The sequence below is a fragment of the Sipha flava genome, unplaced genomic scaffold (assembly GCF_003268045.1).
Source record: "Sipha flava isolate LNK unplaced genomic scaffold, YSA_version1 107_pilon_pilon, whole genome shotgun sequence".
Classification (NCBI taxonomy): Eukaryota; Metazoa; Arthropoda; class Insecta; order Hemiptera; family Aphididae; genus Sipha; species Sipha flava.
In genome coordinates this window covers 1,377,789-1,402,949 of record NW_020271724.1, presented here as the reverse complement: position 1 = coordinate 1,402,949, position 25,161 = coordinate 1,377,789, and the positions used below count along the sequence as shown (strand labels likewise).

The following is a 25,161-nucleotide window of genomic DNA, read 5'->3' as shown; positions in this document are numbered from 1 at the left end:
ACATGTGCAAATTGTTTTAAACTTCATAATCGGTACCAAGGTTTCTCGTTTTTATCTCCTGAGTATTTTTATCGTATTTTAAACCATTCCTGAAGCTAACGAGTACACATTATAATGTAATACTATTGTATTTTATCATAAATTACTATCTGCGATCACGAACAATGCATATTTAAATATATATATATTATTTTATATTATATCATATACTTAAAAATACAAACATGTAAACAATAATCTATTGTCATTTGGTTGATTACATAGATTTGATTAAAGTCAATTAAATAGGAAAAAATAAAAATATATAAAAAAAAAAAAAAAAAATTAAAAACAGTTTTATTTTATTAGTATGTATCTATGCAAATTTAGGTTTCTCCTCCTTCGGTGGTCACGTAATGAAATTATACTATCGTAGCCTAACGCGACGTGGCGACGACGGTAATAATAACAACAACAGTGCCATAACGTTTGCAACAACAACGAACTTGCGGCAACGGGGAACAACAGCTGTGGCGCGGAATAAATAAAGAGCAGAAACGCTTGTGCGGGCGACGGACGAACGCGCGCGTTCCGTTATTTATTCTGTTTGCACAGCTTTCGGCGCACACGTAACAAAAAAAAAAAAAACCAAAAAAAACAAAACCACGAACGGAACGCAAATCGACCGTTGTGTAGCAGCAAGTAAACCGCCTTATAATATGCAAATGTACATGTAGATCGTAAAAGTCGCGCGCTCCTTCGTGGTCCGTGTCAGTTTCGCGAAGACCACTGCTGCGGTGAAACCGGTGTCGAACTGCAGCCGGTCAAAAAGTGCACGTTGCTGCAACAATTATAATAATAATACGATATAGTTCAACAGCTCCGGTGCATTCGTGCAGTGCAACCGTCACGTACACACGCCTGGGTCGTCCCGATGACCCGGCGTTAATAATAAGCACGCGGGGAGCGCACTCGGGTATCCTGCAGGACCGGACCAACAGGACGATGCGATAACGGATTGGGCGACCAACAGGTTAGTTATCACGTATACATGGACGCATGTGTGTGAGCGCGCGTGCGTGTATGTGTGTATAAGGACTCGCGGAAAAGAATACGTACGCAGGCGCCGCTTTTCCTACCGAGAACACGATACATTTCCTGGTGGCGGCGACGGCAACGCTATTCGGGCGGAGTTGAGCGTGCGCGCGCCGAAGCCGACTCTCGCCTCCAAAAATCAATATAGACCCCATCGCCGTTTTTCGAGTCCCATTTCTCCGTCCCCTCCTCCCTCTCTACCCACCGTGATCCTCTTGTCCTTGTTTCGCTCGTCAGATTTTTCCAGCCCGTATATATACGAACGCGCGCTCACCAAATGATAACAACGTCAATGCACCGTTATCTTTTTCGATTAATTTATTGAAATTTATTAAAATTTATTAAAATTGATAATTTTACGGACAAAAAATTAGTTTTTCGCACCGCGAAATAGTGTGAACGCGCAAGTCCGTTTCAATGCGAAAAAAATATTCAAAAATCTAATCGCGCGGCGATGTAATCCCGGTCTGGTCGTTCGGTTCCGCACCGCTAGGTGTCGCCCCACCGCCACCGCCGGTGCCACCGCGGGTATCGATTGGGCTTTTGATCCTTTTCGCTCGCTGTGTCCGCGTGTGTGCGTGCGTGTGGGTGTGCGTGTGTGTGCGCGGGCGCGTGTGTGTTTCCGGAACGTCTCTCAGAACGTGAACGTCCGTTTCCGCTGCTACTCCTGCTGCTATCGCCTCCTCCTCCTCCACCTCCTCCTTCTCCTCCTCAACAGATGACAAACGCATAAAGAGAGAGTAAGAAGGAAAAAAGGAAACGAAGCTCGTCAGGACAGCCCTGAAAGTTTGTACGTAGCACGTACACGCAAACGCGTAGGGTAGCAAGAAGAAGCGGCGCGCCCCCACGTCTCGCACGCAGTGAACTAGTCGCCGTTGGGTTTCGCACGAGGTAAGTGATTTGGACACGCATGTTCGGTGTTCGCAATCGTCATCATTGTTGTTGTTACAAAAATATATTTTTACCAAAAATTACTACGCGTGTGTAGCGTATAGTGTTTTTTTTTTTTTTTTTTTTTTAATATTATTCCTTAACCCCCCCTCCGTTTATCGCTCACTGGCCTACGGTAAAAGTTACGCGATTCTTAACACAACGTTTGGCCAACAGTGAGAAAACATGGCCGGCCAAGACGGAAAATGGCAGAAGGAAGGTTCCGATCAGAACTTCGATTACATGTTCAAGTTGCTCATCATCGGCAACAGCAGCGTGGGTAAGACTTCGTTCCTGTTTCGGTACGCGGACGACAGTTTCACATCAGCGTTCGTGTCCACGGTCGGCATTGACTTCAAGGTGAAAACCGTTTTCAGGCATGACAAACGGGTCAAACTGCAAATATGGGTGAGTGTTACGGACTGCAGCATGTCACCCATGGTGTATTACTATGATATAATGTATACGTGTATGACTTTGTATGTGTGTGTGCTTACCGTGTCATTAAAACGCTGTCTCCAATATATCTATGCAGGACACGGCGGGCCAGGAGCGGTACAGGACTATCACGACGGCGTACTACCGGGGTGCCATGGGGTTCATACTCATGTACGACATCACCAACGAGGAGTCGTTCAATAGCGTGCAAGATTGGTGAGTACACACACTGTGCTCCCTTTGGAGCTTCTGTTAGACGTGCACTCGCCCTGTGGCTTACTCTGCGCGAAACAGTTCATCAGATGTACTTGTATTAACAACGATTTCGTGTGCGTGCGTGCGTCCTTTGCAGGGTCACGCAGATCAAGACGTACTCTTGGGACAACGCGCAGGTGATACTGGTGGGCAACAAGTGCGACATGGAACACGAACGCGTCATATCGTACGAGCGAGGCAAAACGTTGGCCGACGAGCTGAACATTGAGTTCTTCGAAACGTCCGCCAAAGACAACCACAACGTCAAGGTCGGTATTGAGAATAAAAATTACATACATTACGTGTATTTATTTACATCACACATGCATCTCGTGTTTTATGAAACATTCCTACCGCCGTTTCATGACGTATTCGCTCTCGGGATTATCGTAGTATCAACACATTGCTATATCGACGCGATCGTTGGCGTGCCGAATCGCTCATCGGTACGCTTCGTGAGTCGGGAGAAGAGAAGTCGTACAGCGGTGAAACGAGCACAGGATATCTCACTTCGGTGAATTCCGCGTAGAATCGACCCACCCGAAATTTGGCCCAGAATACATTTACGAACAAAAACTCGAATACACGCGTAAATCAATATAAGACTCTGTCGCATTACTTATTGAACAACCTAAAAAACCTACTGATCCGTACGCTCCTTAATTTTGAACGACCTATACAAAAATTTCATCGCTGTACTTATGACTTACACGGGTAAGGCATGTACGAAGTGTGGGCATCGTACAGACACGATATATTAGGTCGGGATCACGAGTGGTGGTAGGTCCAACAACCTACACAGGCACGTCTCAAAGCCCGTGTGTCTATATACATGTTTTCTTTTACAATTAACATAAGTATATAGTCAAACACACGTGAATTTTATTGCCATCGCGGATTAATAATGATAAACCAAAATCCATTATTCACCGCAAAAAGTGTATATAATATTAAATCTGTAAAACGTATGTGCATCGGACTTTAGATTGACGTTCGGTTTCTGCTCATATGATGGTGTGCGTTTTTATTATATTACGTCGAATACGGCTTTTAAACCGTACTCAATTAGGGGATGCCCGTCATCGTTGAACACACCCCTTAATCAATCCAGCGTGTGTTCGTGTGTGTGTATTTGTATATATATATAATATAACATAACATAAAGTAGATCCGTTCCGTCAGTTCGTTGCACACGCACGCAACACCGCTTTTATCGTCGGAAATCTTCTCGCTCCAGGGGTCGTCCTGCCACCAGTCGAATTTCGGGTAGTGCAGTTTTACGATCCGCCGTAACACGTCGACGAAACGCCTAACCGCGATGATGATCGTAATGTGTAATAGTAGTAGTAATAACAATAATAATAATTTTATGATCGTAGTTTATGCGCGTTGAAAACTTTAAATCTTATTGGAAAACGACCCGTGGTGGCGGCGCTAATGCGGACCGTGCCCATCGTTCGGTTTTATATAGGCCATTGGAAATTCTGTCCCGGTGACCCAATTTAACTCGGCGGCATCGCCATTTCCAGTTACGTTGTCACGTTGCCATAACGAAACTCTGTAGACGCGGTGGCGACGTCCTTTTTCCTTCTCATACCTACCAAAGGGTGTTTAGACCCTTTTTCGGGTTTTCGCGATAATGTGTTTCGATGATAAACTGCGAGATTTTATTTCGGAATTCTAATGTGACGCTCGCGTACACTACCGAGTATATATTACACACAGATGGTTAACGCTAATTTGCGCCAGTCGATTATGTAATACAGGGCTTATTAATATTGTTGTTAATATAAAGCGTAGGAGTAAAGTCGTTTTAATTATATTTTCCGGCGCTTTTAATCACGGTTCTTAAACGTCTTATAAAAGCAGCGAGATACGCACGGTTGTCGAGTTAATAGCTTTAATCGCAAACTGCATTCCCTTGCCTCGGACGGCTTTTTAAACTTTTTCTCGTCTTATTACGTTAATTATCGCAGACGGCCTCTTATTACGCCGTATTTTTACGTAGGGTTGGATTCATCGCCATCACCGTGAGATTCGTTATTTCTTCGACAAAGCTTTAGTCGTCTAAAACGATTTAATGATCCTCAAAACTTGAACGTAACGGTGTACAACAATCTTTTTAATCACGTCTTAACAAGATTAAATAAATCACGACCCAAAATACAATACAATTATAATATATTCATTTCCAATTCCAATCAAATAGTTGAATAAAATATTTATTCTTTGGCTTTAATTGAATATAGTTTAATTTTGTTTAACTACATTTTAGGAGATGACTAATTTTAAAGTAATTACTATTTAACAATTACTTCTGCTAAAATTATAGGTCCACGATGCAGTTACTGAGTGAGAAATAATTATTGTCCATAGACCGAGGTGGTACTTTGTATTTTTAACGTATTGATAAAATATTCTATGATTAGTGATTACAATCATTAAATTATATAATATTATAGGCATAATTTCGCACAAGAGTGTTTGCCAAAATGTCAAAATTAGTCGGTGTTATGCAATCGAAAATAAAGCAAAAACAACCGTGTTGATTTGTAATTGCAATCACATTCTTAAATAATCGAGGTTATACGTGGGAGGGGGTTGGATAATTATACTATCGCATTAAAATTCGTCTAATATATTACATATTAATACTGTACATTGACGAGGGAAAACTCGTTTCAATATAAAAAAAAAAATAATATTCTTGAACAATTTGATTTTTCACCAAGGAACGTTCTTAGCCGGGTTCGCTGTGCGATACGCAACATACGAAGCCCTTGTAAACGCATTCTATACAGTATTAAGATGAACGTCTGTGCAATCAAAGAGTCGTTTGCCAAACGAATCGAATTACTTTCATGCATGTGTCGCCCGTCAAACTTTTGTTGCCGTATTATGCTACATACGTTTAATGTTTATCGTCATTATTCATAATATTGGAAACCTGTTAATGTTCAAAAAAACGCGCGAAATCATAAATGTATTTTCCATAAGTTGGCCGTCGCTTCATCCATAAATCGTTCAACGTTAATTCCCGGTAAGAGCGTTCCTACGTCATTCTCGTCGCATGCATGGGATGACTGTAATATTACAGTATCAAAATTCGTAAGTTGCAACACTATATTGACGGGACGCTAGACGCACCCGACATAATTGCAGTTATCTCATTCGGAATCTTTACTTATCGAATTGAGGAAAATTTTGTCTGCTCGCATGTTCCACTGTTCATCGTGTGTTCCGGTCACTCCAGCCAATGATTTAAATTTTCTTTCTTTCACAATTTTTGTATTTTTTTTTTTACTAGCTTGGTTTATTTATTGCTCGTCACTTTCGTTATCTCGTTGTCAGTACTTGTTGTTCAAATATGTATTGTAATGCCTCATGGCGTAAATATTGTAAGATAAATATTTCGCGATCACCGTGAAACAGTACGACGATAATTGTGTCTTTGTTTGCAGGCTGTGTTCGAACGACTCGTGGACATTATATGCGACAAGATGTCCGAGAGCTTGGACTCGGATCCGACATTGGTGGCCGGCACGAAGGGGACCAGACTCACTGAACAGCCACAAGGTCCGAACAATCCGAATTGCAGCTGTTAAGGCCGGCCTGTTTCGGATACCGCCGTCACGACTGCCCCCGCAAACAAACACGGTGCTTGCAACAACAAAACCTCTTTACGCAGCAGTGCCGACACAAAAAAAAAAAAATAATAATAATAATAATTTAAATGTATAAAACAAAAAAAAAATACAGTTGCAAAAAAAAAATTCAACTTATAAAAAATTTACTTAAAAAATCCAAATTATACCGCGCAGATAGCTGCAGGTCGTCGATATTTTAGGCCGGAAAACGAGCAGTACTTAAATATCATAAATATTATTACAGCGTATATAACGTATACGACCGTAGTAATAATATAATATATATTGTATATAAAATATCATTCGAAATATAATAATCACAGTAGAACCACTACCTCGGATCTGCAGATGATATCGTCGATAGCGTCGCGTCATTTTTTTTTTTTTTTATTCTTGTCTAATACAAAAAACATACGGCTTCGACAACGCTACACGGAATGGTCTGCCGTACATACATTTATAATGTTTATGATATTAATAATTGTTAGCCTAAACTTAAAAGATAATACTAATATTATTCTATTGTATACTTTTCGGCGGACAATAAACTTATATTATGTTTACTCGTATCTTTTCGTTATAGTTATATCGGTACGAGCTGACCGAATTTTTTTTTAGCACAATATTTACACCTTTGATAAGGAGTTTGAATTAAATTTGATGTTATCGTGTGTATAAAAAAATTAATAACTAAAAATTATAAAAAAAAACATTCAAATACAGAAAACCAATAGGTGTTAATTCTCGAGGTCTGCGTGCGTATTACATTATATTATCGGTGTAATGTTGTGTGTTTGTGTGTGTGTGTGTGTTAAAAATTACTAAAAATTTAAGTGTCACTATTGAAGTGTTAGGTAAAGATGATAATAAAAAAAATAGTAAAAAAAAATGGGTCACTGCGACACGTACACCGTGGGACAGACAGGGAAAAATAAATCAAAATAACTTTCGATCACGTTTCGCGAGGGCCAACCCTCGTTATCCGGTATACTATCGTCGGAATATGATCGTCGTCTGGTACTTGGAAAACTAATTGACACATATTTCCGTTGTCGGTGTCGAGCACCTCGTCATCGCGGCGGTCCTCGATCCACATGTCCACCCGTCGGCGACGAAAAATATTAATTTTTTTTTTTCTACACGTACACGGGCGAAGTAAATATTATACCGACACGTCACGGCATCTTTTCACCGCTGTTCTTCCCTCCCATCCCAACAAACGTGGCACAAACGCACGTCATTACGTGTACGGTACACGTACATCGTACGGTGTCATCGTGTCGCAGATTGGTTACACGTTTTCCCGACGCAAAAGTTCGTACGCGGCAAAACGGTATAACATTTGAAAAAAAAAAGTCCTATCGCAGACCATTCCTGTTTTGCACTAAACATTAAGTTGGCATGTAGATATATTAGTTTGAATACTACTACTAATACTACTAATACTACTCTACTACTACTACTACTACTACTACTACTATTACTACTACGACTACAGTAACAATTACTACGGACTACTACTATTATAATAGAAATAATAAATTTTATCGTGAACGCATAATAGAAATAATATTTCATAGATACTAGTGATGAAAAATAAAATAAAAATTATTTTCTAAAGTCGGATAATATGAGATGATGTTACGCGCTCTGAAACGACGTCTATAATATAGTGAAGATAGTTTATTGTGTAATGATAATAATATGTAGAATATTATACTGTATAATGTATATTCTAATAGTAACCGATTGTTTGTTTGGTCTTGATGTTTGAAATTTATCCGTAAAAAATATAAAATAAAACTATGCCATTTTTTCATTACACACGCTGTACAACGTTGACGTGTATATATATATAAACGTTTATTAATTTATATATATTTATTTGTTTATTTATTTATTTGCATAATTATATGTAATTTTATTTGATTTTTAACTACAGTTAATTATTATTATTATTATTATTATTATTATTATTATTACAAATTAATTATAAAATAGGTGATTATTATTTCGTGTATAGATTAATTGAAATAAAAACTATCAAACTGATATTGTACTTGTGTTATTATTAATTGTTTCTGTTTTGCACAGAATTCGTTTTTGTCGTATGCCTTGTTTCAGATGTCACGCCTTGTTCGTCATTAAATAATAATTTTCTCTTACTGTGACATACAATAATATTGACTCTTAAATAAAGAATTTTTTTCTACATAAAATATCACTCAAACAATATTGTATAACGCTTTTTGTTTATAATTTAAACATTTAATATTAGGTGATTAGATTAATAATTATTTTATTAACTTGAAATGAACATGTTCGGCCCTTGTCCTAATTGCATTTCCATTTTTACAAGATAGTAATAATACGATTTACAAATCATGTGTATTCTGTTTGTCGTCACAGCGAAAACGATAGTTGGAATATGTTAATGGGTACACTCGTATAGATGCCGCCAAGTAGGTATTAAAACATATTTTGAAATTCAAGTGTAAAGTCATGACTTTGCATAGGTCGCAACAATACAGGTATAATATTATGTTCGGTTAATTTTGTTTTGTTCTTTTGCATATAGATTACTTACTAATATTATACCAACTCGATGTAAAACGTCATGTTGTTTACAATGGCCTAAAATAGTTGAATAAACAGAGTATAGATAATGTTCCTATTATAGCAACGTTATACACCAATGCACTCTCGGAACAACTTAGTAGCACTTGGAATTCACATAATATCGTATCGTGTACGAAATGTAAACACCGCACAAAAGGACGATTCAAAAACGTTTCGAAAACGCAGGATTCCGAAACGCATTTTGCGAACCGTCGACCGTTCGGAAACCTTTGCACAATACGTGCGGGCCTTGAGGCGTTTCGGGACGATTTTCGCACACTCGGTTTTTTTTGTGTTCCCCTTCCCTTCGGCAGCACTTATCGCCGGTGACCCAATTCATCGCACGAGGTCGAAACTTGCGCGAACCATACGGGGTCGGTCCGCGGTGTTGCTTCCGGTTCGCGGTGCAGGATTAACGTGTCACAACGACAACAATTTCGCCCGCAGGCGTCGTGTCACGATAATATATGTGTGCACGTTCACGTCGGTGATCCGTAGAGTAATACCAGTGCCCACGCAGTCGACCAACCGTTTTCGGTTTTCGCCACACGCTGCTGGTTCACTCTTCAACCGTTGTACAGCAGGGTTGTTTTACTACGTATACGCGGGTTTCAGCGAAAGCCCGGACTAGGAGGGTACCGGTCTACTATTCTAGGTAAACAGGCGGTCCACAACGTATTATTTCGGGAATTTTTTAAGGTGTTCGTCGCACAAAATTGATATTTGGTAGGATTTAGAGGGGAGGCACTTTCTTATAACCATTATATTCAACGATCATGATTAGTTATGTGATGTTATCTTATAATGTTTACTTTGTACTATAAAGTATACTCTTTAAAATAATACACAAAGAATTAGTGGAGTTTAATAAAAATACAGTATTATTTTTTGTAAATTAAATTATTTCATTTCGAATTAATAATTAAAAATATCTTTTTTTAAAGGTTCATAACAAATATTAAACGTACAATTTACTTTATCCCCCCCCCCCCCCATTAGAAAAACTCAGATAACATACTATTTTGATAAGCAAAAGCCAAAAGCGAGTATCGCGTTAGAACAATATCACATAATATTAGTAACACAATAGCACAGTGGGCCAGTCCAGCCCTGATACAGCGTATACCCATCAAACAGATTTTCGGCCCAATGTAAAATATTATTTTACGGGTTTACGCTTCCAAAACAACTCGAAAACCAAAAAAAATAATAATTTAACAGTTCGTTTAAAAAATTTGTGATGAACATGAAATTGAATGAAATATTTATCTGTTGAAGATTATTGAAGATTGCAGTGTACGTTGTGTTTAATGTATTTTGTTAAATGTAGTGAATAACATTGAAGTATAAAATTATAAAATAATAGCCTTTTTTGGTGGGACGCAAATTACGCAATAATCTCGGACGCAAGTAGTATGCACCGGTGTGGGCATTCAACCCATGGTTCTTAAATCTGCATCATGCAATTTATAACGCCTGGCCTATCTCATATGTATATCAATCTAAGAATTGTCGAGCGAAGCGAGAAAATTTATTTTAGGATTAATATCCATATTTGTTTAGTGCGTATACCCACAAATATACTAAATATATATATGTATAATTTACCAATATACCAATGGTCGTATACCGACAACATTTAACGTTCGTTTTACGGGATACGTTTTTCACGACCGTTTGAGCAGTGCACTGTTTCGTTCGTCGGGGAACAACGCGACATTGTGCACAATTCGTTCGGAGGAAATAACGCGATAGCGAGTTACAATAACATTAAATCAATTGTTCGAAAAGCTTAGTGCATTTAAAGGACCGTATTTCATGATGATATTATAATTTATTTTTAAATTAGCAAACAAATTGAAACCGAACGTGTGACGTGCGTAATATTTTTTAATTAAATGAAAATAAACCCGTAGTAAACACATGTGTCACAAGTGTATACGATAAAACTGCAGCAATGCGGATTTGACATTCGAACTAGTGATTGATTACTATACCGAACGCAAAATAAGATAGTACAATCAATTTTTGTGTGGTTCCGAGGAACATTCGATGGCAGTTCAACTTTTTAAAACAAAGATAGTAAATTTCTCCGTACTGGATGTCACACAGTATTAAGAGGACGTCACATCCGCATGTGTTTACGTACAAAGCAAATTTGCGTTCAGTGATTCAAATTTAGTGAGTAAGATTTAATATTAGAGAAAACTGACCTCTAATCAAACGTTTGATTATAAGAAGACAACGCATACGGGTGTGACGTCCTCTTAATACTATTTATAATCTTTCTATGGATTCGTATATTATATACGATCAAAATAATCTCGTTTAGTAATGAACAACTAACGTTAAATTTAAAATTATTCACCGTGAACTACAAAACAACTTAAGTACTAATTATTATCGTATCAATTTGGGTCAATGATATCACACAAAAGTCTAATCACACTTTTCTAGTACGCACTGCTTGTTAAATCCATCGATATTTATAATGATATAGTATTGGAAATGTATTCCTCGTCGTGCTTGAAAAAATGTAGTCAAAGAAGTCTTCAGTGTCTTATATACTTATATAATATTCTTCATGCGATCGAATGCATAGTTTATAATTTTATTACCCAATAAAGAGTTGTATATTAAACGTGCCATCTTACAGGTCCTATTATGAATGAATATATCTAAACAAAGATATTGTAATTTTTATTATAATTACTAATCATTATTTAAAAATAAAATGTATCAGCCAATAAGTTTTGACTTTCTGATGTAGTAGCTAAATAAAAAACGTCAAGTAAATATCGTAAAAAATAAAATGTATTTGCAATCAAAAACTGTCGAATATTACTATGTTCGTATACTAAACCTCGTTAAATTATAAAAAAAAAAAATAATTATTATTTATGTGCACTATGTATATCATACTATACTATAGGTCGTTTGAAGCAAGTATCAGTTTGGAGCAACTTAGCGTGAGAGAAAACAATTTCCATACAAACCGCCGACGGATGTGCATATATAACGTAATTAGATAATGGCAAATAACGATATGGGTTTGCATATATCTGGGACGTATTTAGAATTTTACCGCTTATGGTCGATACTATATTATTGATATTATTATTGATCCAACATTTTTTCCAGAATTTTGTTTTTTTTTGTAGTTCTGAAGACTGATAATCAGACCATTTGCTTTTGTTAAATATAAAAAATAATTACTTTATACGATTTGCTGGTCCTATGAAAATCTTTCAAAATATACCAATAGGGATAAAAAAAACCAACGCCTATCCTTTGTAATATTGTTCGAAGACACATAAGGCATGTTAGTCACCATTAAAACTAATAAAAACAAATGAATACTAATCAATAATAAATGTATTTATGAACACATATTAATTATTAAATTACTTTGTACGTTACAATATTATATAATTTTAAGAATATTATTTATACAAAAAAATAACATTAAGTATCACTGTATTATATTTCATTAATAAAAACTTAATGATGGAAGCGCACAATAAAAACAATAATAAGAGACATAAAAAAGCAAGAGAAAAGCTCTCATGTCACTTCTCGGACAGTCTCCATAAACAGTATTGTGTCGTACGTCTCCATCAAGTATTTATCAAAGTTATAAAAAAAATACCGAATAACATTTATTTTCTTAAATTCGATCTTTTTCGTACAAATCAACTGTGTCAAGACGAGGTAAGAAAATATTTTAGACAAAAATACAAAATAATATTTCTTCTTGCCGCAGAAAAAGGTAACTAAAGTGTTTAGCCCATTTTAAAAATGTATGTCTTTCCTTGTTCAGTAAAGTTGGATTCACTTTATTACACCTTCTCTCCTAAAATGAGTCCTATCCATATCTAATTATAAATAAATATATGATATAATCCATAAATATATAAATGCAATCATACACTAATACAACATTATACACTTATATTAAGTCTATTATAAAATATACTATTGTATCACGTTCAGCGTGGATGTTCAACAACGTAGATAGTCTTCTATATACGTGCAATAATCTCAAAAATTATAATATTATTAATGCTGCTAGGTTAAAATCTACAACGTCTCAACATTGTAGCATTAAAATATTATATAACTTTATAATAAGTATCTTGTTATCTATTTCAAATTACGAATTAATAAAGCACACTCATAATAATTCTAAATGCGAATTTTTAATTAAATATTAATTCTCATAGAACGATAAGGTAAAAAATTCAATAAGACAGAAACCAGTATGAAAATAAGTGAATTATATCTGTAATACATTTAGTTTTGGGTAGTGAGAAAGTATTAATTTCTATTTTAAAAACAAACTACTAAGTATAATAATATTGTTTCCTTTTTCAGATATATCCTTGTCTTAACTCGTGTTCAGACTTTTCACATACATTAAGGACACTATCACTTATCATTATTAATCAAATATTAGGTTTGTTCGTTTTGTCAAAAAGTGTACACTTTTTCACAACAGGTGTACACCAAAGCGTTTATTTTGAAAAAGTGTAGTCTTACACGCCGTTTTTTTTAAAAAAGTGTAACATTAGTGTACACTTTTTTTACACTGACCCAAGTGTAAATCGTCATCGTTTACACATACAGCTGCTGGGATTTTGATAGGATTCCACAGCTCTAACAATATTTCTTCATCGGAAGAGTCACAAAACTCCATCACGTGCAATTTTTGTATTTAATATATTTTCTTTTGATATTATAATTGTTAATTATTAATATTAAATATTATACAAGAAGTTTACTTAACTATTGTTCAATTCTACTACCAATAGAAATAGATTATCAATTATTACAATTGATAAAAATGATCAGCTGATTAACCTACACCAAAACCGTTTGTTTTGAAGACGGGTATCTGATCACACCCCTTACACTTCATCCAGATACTACACTAATTAGTGTACACTTTTTTTCCTAAACGAACAAATCTATTGTATCCGTAAGTCTTATCACTAGTCTTGTAACTATTTATTGAAACGCTTGATGTTAACAATTAAATATTTTTTATATGAACGTATGACAAAACGTATAAAAGTTAAAAGTTATAAATAAAAATAAATAAACACTAATATTTTGACGTTATTCTTGCTCGTACCAATAATGAGCTTTCGCTCATTAACAACGTAAACTTGTATGGATTATATTCGAACGATTAAAGTCGTAACAATCAAAAATGATGACGGATTTGTTAAACCTGTTAGTTTTAACGGTTATTTTTTTCGCCGCTCAACCATCTGAGAGTTCAAACGTTTCTGGCCGTCTCGCCGGTAGCCGGCAAGAGCTATTGGAACTTTATGCGAGGGATCCTGCGCGTGTTGACGGATCACGGTCACCGCGTCACCGTGTTTACCGCAAATCCTGACGGCGACCGGAAGAACTACACGGAAGTCGACTTGACGGACAGTTTCTCATCATTACTGAAGATGGACATCGACCTCGTGGAAAGGGAATTGATGGACCACGACGATTTGATTAACTATGTGCACGCATACTGGCGCAATGCATGCCAAAAACTTTACGAGCACGAAGCTTTCGGTAAAATAACAAACGATTCGCACGCAAAATTCGACGTCGTCTTCGCAGAGATAATAAGTTCGGAGTGCATTTCGTATCTGTCGGTCCTGCTGAACAACGTACCGTTAGTGTATGTGAGTCCATCGCCACTGATTTTGTACAAAGAACGTTCCGTTTTCGGACACTATTCGAACCCGGTGGTCGTGTCTCACACGTTATCCAAATACAGCGTGTCCAGAACGTTCCTGGAGCGGTTCACCAACACGTTGTTGCACTGCTACAAGTCGTCGCTTCTCCAATACAAAGTCTGGTCGATTCCCAAAAAGTATCTGCAACCCTTTGACCTGGTAGAACCGGCCAAGCCATCAATAGTGTTCAATAACGCGCACTACATTACCGATTCCTCCAGACCTCTGCCACCGAGTGTCATACAGGTCGAAAGTATCCACCTTGATCCGCTGAAAGGAATTCTTAACGTGAGTAACTACGGTACATTTATATCGCGCGAGTCTATTGCTATTAAATTTCGTCTTTAATCCTTAAACTAATACAATTTTCACCATAATATCACGTAAAATATATTTTCACTGCTATTTTTTATGCGAGCCCGACACTTCTCCGTTTTCATCCGAATAGATATAATTTATCGATTAAAATAATATGTGGTAAGGAGACCTACCATTTACAAAAAGCGAAATGTTACGTTGTAATATTCAACCAGAATAAAAATATTCATAACTTTACATAGAATTTTTAAATTTTTCAAAATATTAAGGGACCACGAATATCACTAAGATATAAATAAAAAAAAATCATCACATAGCATTATAATAGTGAACTTCAAAATACTATTATATTTATATTTTGATTACATCGAACTAATATGTTGATTTTTTCGAGAACCAGTATCCCATTTATTAGGTTGTTTTATTTTTAATAATTAGTCAGTTTCATTCAACTACAACATAGCACACTGACTAAACTCAAATAGAGTATGAGAAAATACATTTTCAAATAAAAATACCAAACTTTTTAGATTATATTTTCACACCTTATTAAAAATCTTCAATTTTTTAGAATATTTTAAAATTTATTGAAAATGCACCACGAGGAGTTATAGTTTTCACACTTGGTTCGATTGTATCAGTATCGTCGTTGTCAAAAAATATTAAAAACGCAATAATAGATGTACTAGGGCAAGTTCCTCAGAGAGTGTTGATGAAATATGAAGAGGAATGGATAACAGATTTACCAATAAATATAATGACAATTAAATGGTTTCCTCAACGAGATATACTAAGTATTTAATATAAAGTGAAGTATTTAAGTTTAAAAAATCCACTAATATTATGTTTCGTTTGTTTTATAGTGCATCCAAATGTAAAACTATTTATTAGTCACGGTGGGATTTTTGATGTATATGAGGCCGTTGACGCTGGTACTCCTGTACTTGGATTTCCTGTATTTTTCGATCAATCAAGAAATTTAGAAAAATTAGTAAACGCAAGGATAGCTATTTCACTAAAACTAAAATCAATTACCAAGGATATGTTTTTAAAATCTATTACAGAGCTTATTAATAACGAAAAGTAAGTTTTCGGTTACATTGAATGAGAGCTTGATTTTTATAATCTATCAACTAAAAAAGATCCTCTCTTTACCTGAAAGGATACATTACAGTTTTCAGTCAAAATGTTTAATATTTTATGTTTCAGGTATAAGAGAAATGCTGAGATCGCTGCTGAACAATTTAAAACCCGTCCAATGTCACCGGCACAAACAGTCGATTATTGGACGAGGTATGTTATTCGTCATAAAGGAGCTCCTGACTTGAAATCTCACACATTAAATTTGACTTGGTATCAATATCTCTTACTGGACGTATTCGGTGTGCTATTTTTAATTGCTTTATTGATTTCATACGCTACATATAAATGTGTTAAATTTATGAAAAAAAAGTATACCGGAATTAACAAAACCAAAATCAGAGTAAGTATTATACGTTATACGCTAATAACTTAATTGCTATGTATCTAATTTAGCATAATAATAATTATTATTATTTTTGTTGGTATCTTTACGATTATTATTGTAAAAAATTGTCGATAGGTAATTCCGGCTTTTATATATAATTTCAAATAGCAAATTCACCAAATGTATTAAGCATAATTTCAAGTTAATAAGGAATTGTTATTTAGTAAAACTAAATATGTTTTTTAGAATACAAAATAAGTAATTAATCATTATAATTATTTGCATTTATTAAGTATTATTATTAATATTATTATTTATTATTATTACTATTATTACATTTGTTTACAATTTTTGTAAATTGTGCTATAAACTCAATTGCTCTATGGGCGTAAATAAACTATTATTATGACTATCGATTTTTTCTCTAGCTTCAAAATATTTTACTCTTTCTAATTATATTATCTTACGAAACACTCATCCCTCTTTTTTCATATTAACCAACTATTTATTCCTACTTTATTTGAACGCATCATTCATATACTCCTACCTGAATATAATATTAAATTATAAAATTTATTGTTATTAAAAAAAATGTTTTCTTTTATTAATCATTTCTATTATTAGAACCAGATAATTTGAATTATTTCGTTATAATTTCGAGGAGGGGGAGGTAATGTGGTTTAACAAAAACTCCTTAAATTCAAAACAAACAGTTATTATTATTTGTATGTATTATGCGTCGGGTTATTCTTGGTCATATAACTTGGCATAAAACATCCGGTATACTTGGTATACGGTATATTCAATGATGTTGTCTTTTATTTATGCAGTTATACTAAACAAATCACTTAAATGATGATTTAAGATTAAAACGTAACATAATTCAACATAATAATGAGTTAATACTAATACGCATGGTACCTATGAATATTTAAATATAACTTAAGGATCGAAAAACATCCTGGGGTAAAAAAAAAAAAAAAAAATTCTTGGTACATTTACACAATAATCATATCAAAATACTATTAGTACTAAAATTGTCGGTTTATAAAAGGATTAAGATTTGAAATGTATAGATTGGTAACTTACTATTTATCTTATATTTTATTATATTATCTTTAATAAAATAAATGATAATATAATATCATAAAAACTTTTCAGTTAATTTTAATACAAATTATAATATACACCATGGAACCCTAGAACAGTTGTTCTTCTTGAAAAAGACTTCAATCATAAATTATATACTGCATGAAAAAATTAAATATAAAACAGATTTCAGAAGGGCACTCGTATATCTTCATGTAGCTTAATAAGATAAGGTTTTAATTATCAGCTTTATAAAAAGGCGAATTCCGTTCTTTGTAATAAAAACAAGCGTTATTTACAAATGGTAAAACGTTTTATTTTTATTCTCAGAACTTAAAATTTAGCATAATTATATTGTAATTTCGGATACGTATTTGTTTGTAGTCGCGTGCTGATTTGCAGTGCCGGCGCGAAGTCTATTTTCCAATGAAGCAGTTACATGTGTTAAATACCCACCACAAGTTACAATTTATAGTTCAATGTACTTGTAGATACATACATATTAAAATTAACGGGTCCAAAAAAAAATTGTATAGTAATATTTTATGCCAAATGTACAGATTATGTATTTCAATTTTCTGTCACACAATACTACCTACTCCCCCCCCCCTATTTTAGTCATAAAGCAGCTGCTTCAATAAAACCCGCATCGCTTCGCCAAATACATATTTCTTAGATAAAATTATTTTATTAATCATTAGATTAAATAATTGAAATATTAATTAGGTATCAACTCTTGGTTCATTGGAAATCCACGTTATATCATTTAAATAAATCTTGAATCTTGATCTTGAAAACACGACTCTAAGTTATTCTTTCATGATTTTTATCGTTTTGTCAAAATCTAATATTTAAACACTCGTAAATTTCTTTTTTGAAATTAAGCTCAATATTATTTCACTAATCAATTATAGATATATAAAAGAAACTTTGAGTTACATTTTCAGGCCTTTGTGTCAAATCAAAATTATTTCATTGACATTTTCGATAAAAAGCTAAAAATATCCCAACATTTACATAGTGATAAACATTTTTTCATTCTGCTTTCGGTCAATTTACCCAAATCCAAATATTTTGATAATTATACTACTTATTAAAAACAGTGATATAAACTTTCAGTGAAAATATCAAATCTTTACAATTATTATTAATTGAGTAACGACGAAAACAATAATTCGATTTTGTTGAAACCCATTAAATCGGTAAATTAATCAGCCAATTAATTAATAAAGGTTTATTTATCTATAACCGTTCCGTATCCGCACCGTCCATTTGCTTATTTTAAAATTTGTAGGAGACAATGTTTTTGAGGATTTTACTGATAGATACGGATATGGAAAATACGGAAAAGTGTAAACTATAATATAACAACAGTGTACACCTATAATATAATGATTTGCAATGATGATCCTTTATGTTGAATAAAGGTATGGTTATAGGAATTTTGAATAAATGGATATATAGTCGGATTATTATTATTATAAAATATTATAATCGAGAATAAAAATACGATAATCGATAGATTATAAAATATGTCAACAAACTGTTTAGTATAGAATATTTTCATGAACATATTAAATTATCTATGTATTGAATGTATTGTGATTGAAGCGGTATGTAATTATTACTTCTTAAAATAAGCTTAATTATTGTCAAATAGCATAACAAAGGACAAAGGTCACGAAAAATAAGAAAGTGCTAAATGCACACGTTAAAGTATAACTCGAATTAAATTACGCAGATTGTTGTTTACATGATTCTACTATTATACGCGTATTGCACTGGATATTATTTAGTATAGTGCAGATAGAACGACTCATCAAAAAATTGTACGATAGGCAACTAAACGTTCATCACAACTAAAACGTATTATTGTTTACGCGGACAAAACCATTTCCAACCAAAATCGTACTCTTCCTAGGTTAGGGATGGGCATGAAATCCGAATATCTGAATTATCCGGATATCCTGATATACAAATCCGGATTTGAATCAAATTCTTATCCGGATTTGCCGAAGTATCCGGATTATTCAGATGTATGAATTTGCTTTTTATATAACTTATAATTATTTTTAATTTCCAGTAAAATTAATTATTTTATTTTATTGTAACAACAAATTAATATTATATTTTATGAATTTCAATTTACTTATCATAATTTCAACAGTTTTTATAATGTATTATTAGTTACCAAAATTAAAATTTATTAAATTTCTGGGTTTACTTTATACCTCTATGACTTAAAGTGATATCATGACTGAACACCCAATTACCTTATCTTAACTACATAACCTTTGAATGGTTATTGAATACAATTTTCTGAAGATAAGTTGAATTTATACTACTAAATTTTTTAAAAATGGTACAATAATAATTGTTATCAATGTAATTATTTACACGGACAATTTTTCTTACAATTACCAAATAAAAATTATCTTTGAGTATTAAAAAGTATCATTTAGACTCTAAAACGTCTAAACTTTCGACGGTCGGCGGTGAAAAATGGATTTTTGGGGTTCTCGATCTAGGACGTACTAATAATAGTGAGTATATGAAATACATTACAATTTTTCTTATGTTTTAATATGTTTTAATAATTTTCATGCAAGTATATACGTATTCGGTGTATTTATGATTATTTAACTCGAAGCATGTATATGACAAAGTGGCACTCGTCATGGAGTTGACAAACCTATACGCCCGATACGTGCCCTTATAGGTTTCAAGTGATTTAAATCGTTACGATTACGACTGGAAATATATTATTATGTCGCAAATTCTACCACGACAGCTATTAGTGTAAAGTTTTGGTCAACTACACGTTTTAATAAATATTTTCCGTGTCGCAGAAATGTTTTACTCTCAACGTACATTTTACTTGGAAATAATTGGCAATCGAAACTAATCAAGCTGTTGAAATATGTTTCCGGACTCCATACTTGGTAGTGACACGTAACACGGGGGAAGAATGATGGTTTTTTTTTTTTTGTTTAAAACAAAATATTCATTTTTTTGAATAATTTAGAAGTGTTTTTAAACAGTTAAATGAAAGTATACTCATAGCTATTTTTACGTAATTTTTTTAGTAAATACGTAATTTTCAGATTACGAAAGAAAACATTAGTCTTTAAAACTGCAACTCCTTACACGATCAAATACCGTCATCTAATTTCTTAAAACTGCTGTTCAAAGATTAGAAAATCCGAGTGAAGATGATAACAATATTTAAATATTAAAACAAATAGCTAGCCAATATTTGATGAAAAACTCTGCTTATCTTAATCTCAAATTTTATGAAATAAGTATTTAATGCTAAAAATCATATTGCATATTTGATTTTTTCTTTGACATGACAATTGTTTTATTTGTGATTTGTAATATATTAATTTTTGTTTCTTCTAACATCAAACGTACGAAACGTCAATCTAATAAAACCAAAACTTCGTAAAACATGGAAAATATTACTCCGATATTTTGTGTCTAAGTTAAATGAACTACCAATTTAGAAATTCGTATCATCATAAATACGAGTAGTATTGCCACATGATCAAGAATCTACTTGGAATTTTTTCAAAAAAATTTTTTTTTCATCTAAAGTCCACTTAGTGTAATCGTAGTTTTCACGAAATAGATATTTATTTCATGAACTTAGATCATATCGCGTAAGTCGTTTTTAGGTTCATCTAATGGACATTTATTTTTTCCATTTCACAAAATGGAAACCTATATTTTACACTTAACGCAATTTTTAAATTTTTCTATTGAGTGGATAACTTTTTTTATGAAATCGGAATATAATGCAAAAACAATATTGTATACTTGTATTTCTATGTTTATAAAAATAATGTGTACTACAAATACTCCGAAAACTTTTAACTATTATGATAAACTATAATTTAAATAATTTATTATTCGTTTAAATGCACAACTGTGTTAGTATTTTGATTAATCGTGTAAGTTTTTTCTTATGGATTTTCGAAAATTATGTTCTTTGCAAATTAATTTTCGGTGAATTGTTTCTTTTGCCTATCTGATGATTATTTCTATCTTTCGACTTTTTTGAAAGTCTAATTTCCTCAAAAACTTGTTTACAATAGTGCTCGTACACTTCTTTTTCATTAGTCTGATCATTATCACCGCATAACCATAATTCTGATCCATAAATTATCGAACGTAACAATAACACAATTCTTGATATGTGCTTAAAGTATGCAGTTGGTTTTATGGGACCACTCTGAATGGCAAAGTTCCTATAACTTCTCCTTACGTAGTTTTTTATTGTTAAAAATCCTTTTTCTAGTGAACTGTAATATGCTGACTGACTAGTGAATAAACAGTGTATATTTTCTTTCTTTATAAAATAAGAGGTAACGTCACCAGGCTTCAATGCTTTAGTTTTAATGTCCTTCATTAATCTATGGTCGGACAAAATAAAATGAGGATTTAAAACGTACGAATTACAGAATTACATTTAGATCATTGTTAAGAGTGCTCAGCACTGATGTTCACGTTTTATTTTTGTTTTAATTATTTATAATATATTTAGCTAACAACAATTAAAATTATGTAATACAGTTGTTAAATAATTACTTTTCTTTGAAAAAAGGATATTCTAAGTTTACAGCATCTACCAAATCATTATTCAAATGATTTGATTTTATTTGTTCAATATCAATCAGTAATAATAAGTCACTTAGCTTGTTATGAAATTCCAATAGTTTCTTAGGTGTTATATACACTTTCATTTGAGGTGGTAATGGACGATAGAATATCTTAAAATAGGTTTATGATTATGAAAACAATAAAATATTCTGTTATTTTCAACACATACTTTTGTTGGTAAACAAACAGTTATTTCGATTCCGGATTCGGCAAAAATATCTTCAATGAGTGGTTTAACTTTTGACCACTCCAATCCATCTGTTCCACAGCCAATTTGAGGAATGCCTAGTTTGATTATTTTCTTTTCTTGCATTTTTTCTACGAGCGACTTTAATGCATGTGACAATGATAACATTGTCGACGTGCCGTTACAATAATTTTTTGTCACCAGATAAAAAGCATATTCTGTTTCGTTTTTAACCACCACTCCAACATCGCCTACGGTAAGTTTTTGGTCCATAAGTTGTCCAATGCCTCCAAAATAACGTCTAGATAGCGAGAAAAATAATTATTGTTTTAATCAATATACATTTAAAATAGTTTTACTTGAATTGAACCGCGACTCCTCTTTCCATACGTAAATCTTCTGCAATACAATGGGCTAGAGCAATGTCTCTAGGTAAATTGAACAGATTTTCGTCAACTTCTTTAATTACACTGGAAAACATAAACAATTATTTGTTAATAAATAAAAATTCGGTGGCACTAATAGAATAAATCATAAATGCATTTGTTATAAATAATAATATACCAATTTCCATTTCCTTTGGTTTGGATTTTTGGCACGTTTAAATCTTCCAAAACCTTTTCGTTTTTATCTTTACTTATAATCACATTAGTTTTTATTTCAAAATTTTTGGTTCCATTATGATCTGAAGACTTGTAATTATTCGATGTTGTTTGACCACTAGATTTAAGTTTAGTTTAAAATATAATGGATATAGATTTATACAATTTGGTTTAGTAAAACAAAATAGTAATCATAAGAAGCTTTGTGTTAGCGAAAAAAATATTTTTTGTACACTAAATTATTATTTTATAATAAATACCTATTATGAGGTCCATCAGTAGAATTGATAATTTCATTTGGTACCACTTTTGAATTAGTATTTTTCGGTAGACTTTCATACTGAGTTACCGTTCTGTAGAATAACAATGAATTTAGATAAACGAATTTTAAAAAAATTGAATTAACTCTACTCATTGACGCTTGTGATTGATTCCATTTGCTGAGCGCGTTTACGTTTTTTTGCCGTATTTTTGCTCAACTTCTTCTGTTGAGTTCCGTTATTTCTAAACATTAAGGCATACATTACTATTATAATCAGATATAAAGGTAATAATTAGTAACCATTTAGTTAAATATTTAAAAATTTAAATCTATAAAATATTTAACTATTTGATCATACCCATCTTTAGGTAAAGCTTTGCAAATCCTTTTTTTTTCTCTTTTTCCACTTGGACTTTCACGCGCATAACTTTTCACAATTGTGGGATATTCCTCAGTCCTACATTGATTTGATAAGTTAATCACAATAATTTAGAATTTCTTAAAAAGAATAATTTAAAAATGAATTTATGATTATTAAGATTCATTCAAAATAATAATAAATTATTTTTCAATGTTAAAATATAAAACATGTTTGGTATGAATTTGAATGTGTTACCTCTTGATTTGCTTGCCTGTTTTGATTTCACTCATCATATTGGAAGCACTCATCTTATTTATTGTATTCTATTATCAAATAGTCTAAATAGATTATGAGAATCTGAAAAAGTTATTTTGGTAAGTCACAATTACATTTAGTAATGAAGTTTTTACATGATTTGTGCCAGATTAAGAAGTTTAAATAGGTTTTAAGATCAATGTTAAGTCTTTTTTCATAACTCCTAATGTAAGTCAACTAGCATTTTATTAGTATTCTGTTACTTTACTAAGATCCATTAATTGTTTTAATTTATCCTGCTTTTCATTTATTAGAACAAAGGTTTAAACAAAAAATTTGCGCTAAACATAAACGTTTATGTTATTATAGTTGAATTCAGACATGTTTTGGACAATGGCACGAAAAAACTATAAAATATTTAATATTTATATAAGATGTCATTAGCTGTTGATAGTTTGTAACTTATATATCAATATTTCTTGTTATCGTATTCATAAATCCGAAATATTTTATGTACCTTCCGGGTATACGATATAAAATGATAAAAGGAAAAGTTTGTTATGAAAATTATATTGTAAAATTTCGTCGTAATTCTTGAAAATCATGATGATATGTACATTTAACGATAAATGATTTTGGGTTTGCCAATACGATTCCGATGAAGACAACTTATACTTCGTGTTGTTCTCGCTGGTAAAAGACTCGACATGTGTGCCCCACATCCCTCTCCTATGATAGGATGATTTGTTTGACGTTGCTCGCCGTGGGCTGGTAGTTGAAGTGAGAAAAAAGTTAGAAAAAGACTACCTCCGTGTGTTCATAACTTCTGTAGATCGAATATAATTTTAATTCAAAATATTTTTATAAATATACTTACTTATAACAGTAGCTACTAATTCTGTTTTCTATTTAAGTTGTCGGTTACAATACCTGGATACTGCTGAACGACGAATGACAAAATGCAATGTTGAGATTCAACAATAAACAAATATAATTGAAATCCATAGCATGTTATGTATAAATTGTAAATACGAGTAATATAATATAATAACACTTTTTAGCCAACAGTTTTTGATTTTATAATAAAAGTAAATGACAATGTTTTTTGTTTTAAACGGTACAGAAAATATTAACTTTTTTAATCATCACTGTCGTATTGTAATAAAAATGTATATAAGTAATATAATTTTTTTTTATCATAATTTATATTTCAAGTTTTGTAGAACTTTGTGTTATTCTGTTAATAAAACTAA

At 32.7% G+C, this 25,161-nt stretch overlaps 3 protein-coding genes across 4 annotated transcripts; 2 read left to right on the top strand and 1 right to left on the bottom strand.

Annotated features, from left to right (window-relative positions):
* The first annotated feature begins 570 nt into the window (after nt 1-570).
* On the top strand, nt 571-6,451 carry LOC112685523 (ras-related protein Rab-3). Of its 2 annotated transcripts, none has more exons than XM_025557448.1 (5): nt 571-1,012; nt 2,182-2,412; nt 2,540-2,658; nt 2,795-2,966; nt 6,159-6,451. In XM_025557448.1, exons 2-5 carry the CDS (start codon nt 2,191-2,193, stop codon nt 6,300-6,302), a joined length of 657 nt encoding a protein of 218 aa, XP_025413233.1. In that variant the 5' UTR covers nt 571-1,012; nt 2,182-2,190; the 3' UTR covers nt 6,303-6,451. The 2 variants fall into 2 exon arrangements, with proteins under 2 accessions (XP_025413233.1, XP_025413226.1); XM_025557441.1 differs by lacking the exon at nt 571-1,012 and adding an exon at nt 1,618-1,965.
* A 7,767-nt stretch (nt 6,452-14,218) lies between these two features.
* LOC112685690 (UDP-glucuronosyltransferase 2B2-like) lies at nt 14,219-19,621 on the top strand (the record flags this gene model as incomplete). Its single annotated transcript, XM_025557632.1, has 5 exons — nt 14,219-14,992; nt 15,594-15,816; nt 15,886-16,105; nt 16,232-16,505; nt 19,418-19,621. Coding segments are annotated over 5 exons (1,695 nt in total), but the record flags the coding sequence as incomplete, so codon positions are not given.
* Nucleotides 19,622-21,495: 1,874 nt separating this feature from the next.
* LOC112686180 lies at nt 21,496-24,926 on the bottom strand. Its single transcript, XM_025558381.1, has 10 exons — nt 24,526-24,926; nt 23,909-24,010; nt 23,651-23,749; nt 23,442-23,534; nt 23,291-23,383; nt 22,993-23,148; nt 22,788-22,898; nt 22,411-22,729; nt 22,170-22,351; nt 21,496-21,994 (listed from the first exon to the last, which is right to left on the bottom strand). The coding sequence occupies exons 2-10, from the start codon at nt 23,959-23,961 to the stop codon at nt 21,562-21,564; spliced, it is 1,539 nt and encodes a 512-aa protein (XP_025414166.1). The 5' UTR covers nt 23,962-24,010; nt 24,526-24,926; the 3' UTR covers nt 21,496-21,561.
* Between the last annotated feature and the right edge of the window lie 235 nt (nt 24,927-25,161).